Here is a 9,441-nt window from a genome sequence, read left to right as displayed (position 1 = left end):
GAAAACATCTAAAAAGGCATCGAATTTTAAATAAAGTGTTAAAATGTTTGTCCCCTAGTCACGAATGGAGCATATGATGTATAACTTGGATGCATAAAATATTTTCATACGAGTCTACCTAAGTTGTGTATTTTTTTCCGTCTTCTCGAGTGTGTCTGGGAATGAATGCGTTAACTTTGTATCGCTCTCAAACTTAATCCCGCTTCAGAACACCGGTGGTGCCGTTTCTTGTGTTGACCAACAGGGGGCAGTAAAGAGCGCGTCAGACCAAGTTGTCAGGAAGTCGGTGCTGTCCACAGTGCCTCCCATGGATGTGTTGTCAACCTAGCCGTGGGGTTTCCAGTGTGTATGTAGCATTGAAAGCCTTGAATAACATATTTAGCTACTTTTGTGTCACAATGAAAGGATGTCAGTGACTTGTGGGAGAAAAGGTTTCCTTGAACTTCTCGGAGTGGACGACAATTACCCCAGTTTGCCGAAATGGCAAGACTACGCCATAAATTCAAATAAACATTGTTGAACGTCTTTAAAACCCGTAAGAACGTTTCAAAAGGTGGGTTGGTAGATCTGACTAATAACTATCAGTTATTTGTTTTTATAGCTAGCATATTTACATGTCGGATGCTACTTGATAGTAGCTACATCGCTAGAAAGTTTAAAGTTTATGATCGTTTATGGATTTCATATGTGTAGAGGAGATACAGTGAATGTGTACATGCATGCACATATCTATCGACAATTAAAGCAATAAGTTGGAAGTATGGCAATTGATGCTGGTCACATTAATCAGAATCAGTAACAATACGTTACCAATGATGTGTTCCCTGGATGAACATAATATAATGACTTCCAGCCATAGCATGGAGAGTACCTCTGCAGATGGGGGAGGCTTCCTCTCCAGAATGGCCCTCAATGACAACAAGGCTGGGATGGAAGGTCTTGACCGGGAAAGAATCAACAAGATCATCATTGAGTCCTCAAAGGTAAACATGAAAACCTAAAACATGTTTCTTGCCCAGGGGCTGTCAATTTAGTTTCCGTCGTGAGTCCAACACACACTCACACGAACATGCACATACACACACACAAATGCTCATATGAACACACACACACATACATGAGAGATTCAACATATTCATCCTTATTAACATAATACGTCAACAAAGGTAACATGAAGTACACACTATTTGCTGCTCCATCGTACTTGGTTACATTCAAATGCTTTTCAATACATTTTTAAGAAATTTTAAAAGAAGAATCTCTTCATGCCATGTTTCCCTAGGGCTCTAGGTTCTATGAGAACGAGGCTAAAAAAGAGCTGCAGGTGAACCAGCGCATTGAAAAGATGACGATCCAGAGGGCTCAGATCACCGAACAGCAGCTTCAGAAAGCACACACTCAGGTGAAGAGATGTTGAGGTCACGGTGAACCTTCCCTACCTACACATGCACAAGTAGGCCCGTTATTGGACCAGTAACGTCGTACTCTGTTGTTTTTATTTGAATCCTGCAGGTAGAGAAGATGGTGAATGAGCTGGACATGAGTCGAGATCTCAGCCGTCTCATTGTGCACGTGGACATGGATGCGTTCTATGCCGCGGTGGAGATGAGGGACTGTCCCGAGCTGAAGGACAAACCTATGGCTGTGGGATCCATGAGCATGCTCGTAAGTGGAGATGTTACTGCGAGGATGTACACTGCTGTTCAAAAGTTGGGATCACCAAGAGGATTTATTTTTTTCTGTTAAAAACTCACACTTTTATTCATAGTTTTTAGCTGTGCTAATAGCTAACACAATTACAGAAGGGTTTCCTTATCATCAATTAGCCTTTTAACACGACCAGCTAAACAATGTACCATTCGAACACAGGAGTGATGGTTGCTGGAAATGGGCCTTTGTAGACCTATGGAGATATTCCATTAAGAATCAGTCGGCTGGTTAGTCCAGCTAGAATAGTCTTTTACCACATTAACAATGTCTAGACGGTATTTCTGAATAATTCAATGTTTTCTTCATTGAAAATACCTGCTTTTCCTTTTAAAAATAAGGACATTTCTAAGTGACCCCAAACTTTTGGACGGTAGTGTATGTGGCAGAATGGTAACCCCTTCAGGGATGTTTACAGTGCATGGGTTGCAGATCAGATATTTAAAACCCACAAAAAAACTGTGTGAGCATAACCTGTTCTTTACTCTTTTCAGTCAACATCGAATTACCATGCAAGGAAATTTGGTGTTCGTGCTGCAATGCCAGGCTTCATTGCCAAAAAGCTCTGCCCCAATCTGGTCATTGTCCCATGCAACTTTGATAAATACAGAGCTGTGAGCAATGAGGTGATTTTTAATACTGCTAACACCCCATACTGTTACTCTATTGACAACATGAATAAAATAACAACAACCCAATAGGTATACTGTGTAGGGCATGCTACAATTATATGTATATTAACACAACGTATTGATACTCGTTGAATGACCCAGTTTCTGCTCTAAATGTAAAAACTGATGAGAGATATAAGCAAATATCTCCAAGTTGCAATACTTGTGATACAATTGAATATTGGACAAGCTTATTGGCCTCTTGTGACATATGTCATAACAAACAGCTCACTCCTTATCATACTTTTGTTAGATCCGAGAGATCTTTGCAGAGTATGACCCTAATTTCATGCCCATGAGTTTGGACGAGGCCTATCTGGATTTCACAGACCACCTGGAACAGAGGATTAGCTGGCCCGAATCCTTACGTACACACTGCCTGCGCACGGACATCACTGAGACAGGTAGTGCTTGTTTACAGGACAGGAGGATTATTTTCCATCTATTTCCGTAGCAACACCTGCCCTACTAATAACATGGCAGCCTTTTGTGTGTGAGATCAACATCATCTAAACTTTACTTCCTTTTATTTTATGCATAAAATGTATGCAAAAATGTGCCATGGGAACATTTTGACAGAGTAACTGACTGACCAGATCTGCTCTGCATCAGTGATATTCATCTTTCAAGTCAATCAAATAACAGCAGTACTATTGTAAGAAGGCGGGCTGCCTCATCCATATCTGCTTCCCTGTGCCCTGTTCCCGACTTCCTTCCTTCTTCTGCCCGACCCGGCCTACTCGGCACGTGAAGGTGAACTGCAAAGCAAAGTTCCCCAGGAGTCTGAACCGTGCGTGGAGAACCTCTCCCCCCTTTTGTTTGAGGACAGCCCTAGTAGCACGCCCAGCCTGCCTCGCTCTGGTGAGAAGGTGGAGTCTGGTGGAGGCTCGGAGGTGTTTGGGACGTGCGTGGAGGAGGCGGTGAGAGAGATGCGCTTCCGCATCGAGCAGAAGACCACTCTGACCGCCAGTGCAGGTGAAGTGCAGAGTGTCTTCTGGCCCGATGTACTGTCTCCCACAGTTTCTGATTTAAAATGTTTGCGTTTACCATTGTACCCCTTACCATCCCTGTAAGGCATGGTTAATTAGCATTAGGATTTCTTCCTTGCTAATTAAGGGAGTTTTTTCTTGGCATCTGGGGGGCTAGGGTTAGGGGGATGTCATCAATATATGGCCAGTCAAGCCCTTTGAGACTGTAACTGTGATTAAGGGCTATAGAAATAAAAATGAATTCAATTTGTTTCTACTGTCTTCTTGAACCCTTCTGAAGATCAGCACCAGGATTTCTGTGTTATGTGCTTGGCACATTTATAGTTGTAGCAACAATCAGATTCATGTTCATATTTATTACTATGACACTATTACTATTTTACTATCCGTACCTGTAGTGTATTCTGCAGCGTTATGAGTCATGAGCTTTCAGTACTGTTGTTTCCTGCTTCCAGGCATTGCTCCAAACACGATGATTGCCAAGGTGTGCAGTGACAAAAACAAGCCCAACGGCCAGTACAGAGTCCCCTCCAACAGAGAGGCAGTCTTGGACTTCATCCAGACCCTGCCAGTCCGCAAAGTATACGGAAACCGATTTTCAAACTACAACATTTGAGCCACTAATCCAAACATTTTCATGCAATTATAATGGTGTGAATATTGTGTGGTTGGACATGATGGCAAATGTGAGGAGTTGTATATACATTTTAAAAGTTGAATTGTTGGTATTTCCCCAGGTTTCTGGCATAGGGAAAGTAAGTGAGAAGATGCTGAGCAGTCTGGGCGTCACTACCTGTGCTCATCTTGGCCAGCAGATGGCTCTGCTCTCCCTGATGTTTTCTGAGACGGCGTGGCATCACTTCGTGAGGATTTCCTTGGGTCTAGGCTCCACTCACATGGAAAGGTGACACGCTGTGCAATTGATCTCCGCTTTGATTACAACATTGAACTCCTGCTCAAAGTGTATTACGTCTTTGGGACAGACCTCTGCGGCTTCGACCTGATCGCATAGACTTTATGTGAGCTATGTTGCATGCATGCATATCTATGCTCTACGCCATAGAGCATAGAAATGCACGCATACAAACATTGAAAACCCATTTCATATGAGGCACCTACTAACATTTGGCAAGTTTCTAACGGAAAATTTTGTCTGGTGTTTTGGTGAACTTGGATACAGGGATGGAGAAAGGAAAAGCATGAGTACAGAAAGGTATATTTCATCAACAACAACAACAAAACAACAAGGATTCCTGTGGCTAACACTCTCCTAATCATGCTCTTTGTCTCTCTGTGCGTCTCAACGCACTCTTTATCCACGGCACCCTGACTGGCGCAGAACATTTAGGGAGATGAGTGTGGTGGAGGAGCAGCTGTCTCTGTGCAGGGAGCTCTGTGAAGACCTGGCAGCGGACATGAAGAAGGAAGGTCTCCGGGTGGGGAACGACTCTCGTGTGACATGTGACACCACACGTATTCGTATAGCCTCAGGCCTACATTCAGAGTCACTGTTTTAGGGGAAGCTGCTATGCTCATATTTGAAGACGAGCTGAAACATTTAAATATTTGAACTATAAACTGAGACCTTCTTCAAGTCCTTCTTTGTAAGACTATCAAAATGGAAAGGAAGAAAGTGCAGGGAGAGTGCATCTCTGGTACTGTCCTAAGGGGGAAAGAGTATGGTTGTCTAACCACAAAAAGGCAGTTCCACAATCCAGAATCAATTAAAATGGTTATATTTAGTGAGGGAAATTCACAACGCGACACCACTCACAGCGGCACGTGATCTCGCTTGCAGTTCAGGCTGAATGTGATGCAGTTACTCCATCTTGATCGTTTCCCCTCACAATCGATTGAAGGAAGGCCGGGTGGCTTGGCATGGCCATCACCCCCCTGCCTGCAGCCCCGATGGGCTTTGAGAGCTGGAGGAAATGGAGGGCCATTAAGGAGACTGCAGGGGACTACTATCAGCCTTCGAAATGTGTCTCTGGGAGATGATCACATTACCAGGGAAACGCATTGTGAACCATTAGTTACAAAGTGTATTCTGACAAATTAACCGGCGGAATGACACAGATTGCCATTTATATTCATTCAATATAGTCATTGCCTATACAGTGTTTTGACTATTGAGCGGGTGTAATGTTGCATTGCTTTTGTCACACCGTGAGAAATGGTGTATACCTTATTTGCTTAAGCAGAAAATGAATCCATCAACTGTATTTCTTTCGGGACCTTCTTCCAGGGTAAAACGATAACGTTGAAGCTGAAGAATGTGAAATTTGAGGTGAAGTCCCGGGCATGCAGTCTGCCCTGTGCTGTCGCCACGACTGATGAGATTTTTGCCACCGCCAAGGATCTCTTGAAAACCGAGATAGAGAATGTCAGTCCTCAGCGGCTCCGGCTGAGGCTCATGGGTAATGGAGTTTATCTGGCTGCAGAGGTTACATTACTTACATTACATTTACTTTTTAACTTTATTTATATAAACCGTTTTGTTTTGCATACCTTTGCACTACTCAGAGCTATTTTGCACTATTTAAATGTATTTATTGTTAATATGACTTATTTTATTACATTTTACTTAATTTTATCCTTTTATATCAAATGCACCACGGGTCAGAGACAAACGAAATTTCGATTCCACTACTTGTTTGGTACATTTTTAGAAATTGAAAATAAAGCTTATTTTGAACTTTGAACATTGCAGCAGCATTCCAGTTGATGAAGTTGACCGATTGCATGCATTTCGAGATGAACTGCATTAAATTACCGTAAGTGCTGCTTTTTGACCAATGTTTTTAACTACCTATGATGTAACTTTGTGCATGCAGGCGTTCGGATCTCCACCTTTGTGAGCGCAGATGACAAGAAGCCCCAGCAGAAAAGCATTGTGGGCTTCCTCCAGCAGGGCTCCTCTGGCCCGTCCCATGGTATCGTTCCAAACTCCTTGAAAGAGACCGCCTCCCAACCCCCCATGGAGCTGCATCCCCCTGCTTGCACTCATATACAGGAGCAGCTGCCCCAGAAAGTCCCCAAGCTACAGGGTCTCCCATGGGCGGCAGGGCAGACAGGGTCACAAGTCTCGGCGGCCGGTGAGAACCAGCCACAATCTTTCTTCCAGAAGGCCTACGCCAAGAAGCTGAGTCTCCAGGTTAAGAGCTTGAGCGAGCCGGACAAAGGGCAGGGCAGTGTTTGCTCTGGGTTTACCCAGCCAGGAACGGACAATCCAAAGAGCAGCGGCGCCGCGATAGAAATGCATGAGTCAGAGCAAGGTCTATGGCGTTCAGCTGGAAACTCATCCATCACGCGTGTAGAATCTGTCCGTGGGGCCCCTCCAGAGGCCAGCGCTTCCACCTCTGGCGCCGCGGCCCCGGACTCTGAGACCCTTACCTGTCCCGTGTGCTTCGGGGAGGTGAGGACCACGGACCTCCACGTGTTCAACAGACACATAGACCTGTGCCTCAGTGGTGTCGCCACTGAGACACCTACAGATACAGACTCGGAGTCGGACGAGGATGGAGGTCCGAGGGGATTTACAGTCATAGATGAGGGGGTCCCGGAGAAAGGCAAGGACAAAGAGTGGCAGAAGAGGTCAAACCCGGACGACGACCTCAGTGACTTTAAGACGTGTGACGCTTTACGTCGTCCTAGTGTGACTAGGTCGGAGGACACGGGGGATCCAGGAGCTAAGGAACGGCGCAGAGGAGACAAGCCCCTGTTAGACCACCACAGCTCTAGAAGGGTGCATTCGTCTCAGAGGGCCTCTTCGTCGCACCACGGCGACCCGAGAACACAGACCCCTCACCACGAGGAACCTCCTATCCATGAAGGGTCCGCCCTCATCTGCCCCGTGTGTCAGGTGCCCCAGAGTACCCATGACCTCACCGCCTTCAACCACCACGTCGACCTCTGTCTGAACCAGGAGGTGCTGCAAAAGCTGGGAGAGCGTGCACTACCACCCTCATTGTCGTCGTCTACTACTATGCGACCTCCGATCACGGCTAAAAGGGGCCAAGGTGAGTGTGTTGAGTCAGGCAAGTGCCATGCTCGTCTAAGTGAAACATAGCCTTGCAGTGAGAATAATATTGTGCTAAATGTGTCTCAACTTCGGTGCATTTCGCTGGTTTTGTACAGTATTCCCTAAATTGATATGTGATTAGTTAAACTCACTACAGGATTGTAGTTACGATGCCATTCAAAATGTTTCCAAGTAACATTGGTTTACAGAATGGGAGGCATTTAGTTTTATTTATGTAGTTTTGTATTATTTTTGCATGGTGGTGGTCTGTTTCATTGCCATTCACTGTGGTAGGGTGGAAAGTGTGTGTATTGATTCCCACAGAGAAGAGACATCTCATTTGACCCCGTGGGGCATCCTTTGGCCAGCTTTGGAGACCGTTAAATCACTTTCGCACCTATTCACTCTTCTCCACAATGGAGTGTTTGACAGTCCCAGCTTGCTCTTAAACCTGCCTGAGCAGCTACATTATTTATCTCCCTGAAGATGTGGTTCAGCTGTGTCTCCTTTAGACGGTGATCCATTTCTTTTCATTCACAGACCAACACACGACAAGACCAAACAAAGGCAAAAGCAAAAGGTGAACCGCTCAAGCATCAACTGTTGATTCTCAGATTAAATGGCATTCTCTGTGAATAAATAATTAGGCGTTCCGCGCACAACGACGTGTTCCTAAAAAAATTGGTAACCCTACTTTTTCTTTTTATGTTGAACTCTGTACAAATATCTTTACTTGAGTTCAGCTATTAAACATATTTTCAAGCAGATTTTACAATTGTGTTTTCTACTTTATTAATGAATGTGATATATTTGAATGCTTGTGTTACAGGCGAGGCCCACCTGCTTCACCCCCTGCTAAGAAGGCCAAAGGCCGGGGCTCCCAGAACACCCTTGACAAGTTCTTCATGTGACACAATGGACTCCAGTAAGGGCATCGCTCGCACTGACAGCTGATTGCAATCTCCATCCTCTGCATGAACACATGTAACCCTAGACCCTTTTGACAGAGGCGATTGTAGGAAAAACACAGGCGTCACCCATTGCACTAATTAAGGGTCTTTGATGTAGCAGGGCACGTGCCATATCCAACGTATGATGTCTTACCTAGTTTATGATAAACTAGCATAACAAAGAGCATGCTATGATGATGCATCTGAAAAGGGTCTATGAGTTAGCTGGAGGATTTCTAATTTGATATTGTCTTTTACCAAACCTTCAGTGGGTAAAGCATCAGAACCCAAAAGTCAGCTGTCCAGTACAACAAATACAAAAAGTTTATTCAATGAAGTATATCCTCAGCAATTTCAAATTCTAGATTTTACATCAATACATATATTTTACTCTGCAGTGGAAACTATCTATGAAACTCTAGCTTCTACTAAACTATCAACTTATATTTGTTAATAATTTATATCTCAGGCACTGAGTTTATGGATAGGATACAGTAAGGCCATAGATATTTGACAGTTACTTATTATTGGTTTCAAAAATATAAATGTATTTTCTTATTTTACATTTTAAGATAAAAAAACACATGATTGCTGTTATTTATTTTTTTCCATTAATATCTGTCAAAGCAATATAGAGAACATACCCTTTAGGGTATATATGCATATATATTGAAGGCTTATCTATGTGTGCACTGAGAGTTCAAGCATTCTTTATATATATATTTATCTCTCCACCAAAAGGATATAGGACAGGTTTGTGGTTTTGCCCCTTGTATGTCTTACGTTAATGATGTAATCAATGTATGGTATGAAGATGTATTTATTTGTATAGATATTGAGCCAATAAACCTTTTCAATTGCAATATTGATTGCATAGAATAGAATAATGATGTAGTTATTTTATTTATTTCCTAATTTATAATTCTGCGTTTCCAAAATAAATGGACATTACAAGGCATAACTGTGTCAAGTGTCAGTCGTTGTTGTGTGTGTACTGTGTAGTGTATTTTCAAGACTTACCTGTACAAATAAAGCTAGTGCAAATAGCGTGCTACCTTCCTGCACAGTGGGAGTAGTCTCGTCATTCTCGTCTACCAGGCGGG

General features: G+C 43.5%; 1 protein-coding gene across 1 annotated transcript; it reads left to right on the top strand.

Annotated features, from left to right (window-relative positions):
* The first annotated feature begins 321 nt into the window (after positions 1 to 321).
* polk (polymerase (DNA directed) kappa) lies at positions 322 to 9,284 on the top strand. The gene is made up of 15 exons (XM_079730763.1): positions 322 to 553; positions 854 to 983; positions 1,283 to 1,402; positions 1,513 to 1,665; positions 2,202 to 2,333; positions 2,632 to 2,782; positions 3,132 to 3,353; positions 3,823 to 3,947; positions 4,105 to 4,271; positions 4,548 to 4,580; positions 4,707 to 4,803; positions 5,613 to 5,784; positions 6,202 to 7,386; positions 7,929 to 7,968; positions 8,218 to 9,284. The coding sequence occupies exons 2-15, from the start codon at positions 861 to 863 to the stop codon at positions 8,297 to 8,299; spliced, it is 2,802 nt and encodes a 933-aa protein (XP_079586889.1). The 5' UTR covers positions 322 to 553; positions 854 to 860; the 3' UTR covers positions 8,300 to 9,284.
* Positions 9,285 to 9,441: the final 157 nt, after the last annotated feature.

This window comes from Pollachius pollachius (assembly GCF_949987615.1).
Source record: "Pollachius pollachius genome assembly, chromosome: 1".
NCBI lineage: Eukaryota > Metazoa > Chordata > Actinopteri > Gadiformes > Gadidae > Pollachius > Pollachius pollachius.
This window is presented reverse-complemented; position numbering and strand designations above follow the sequence as displayed.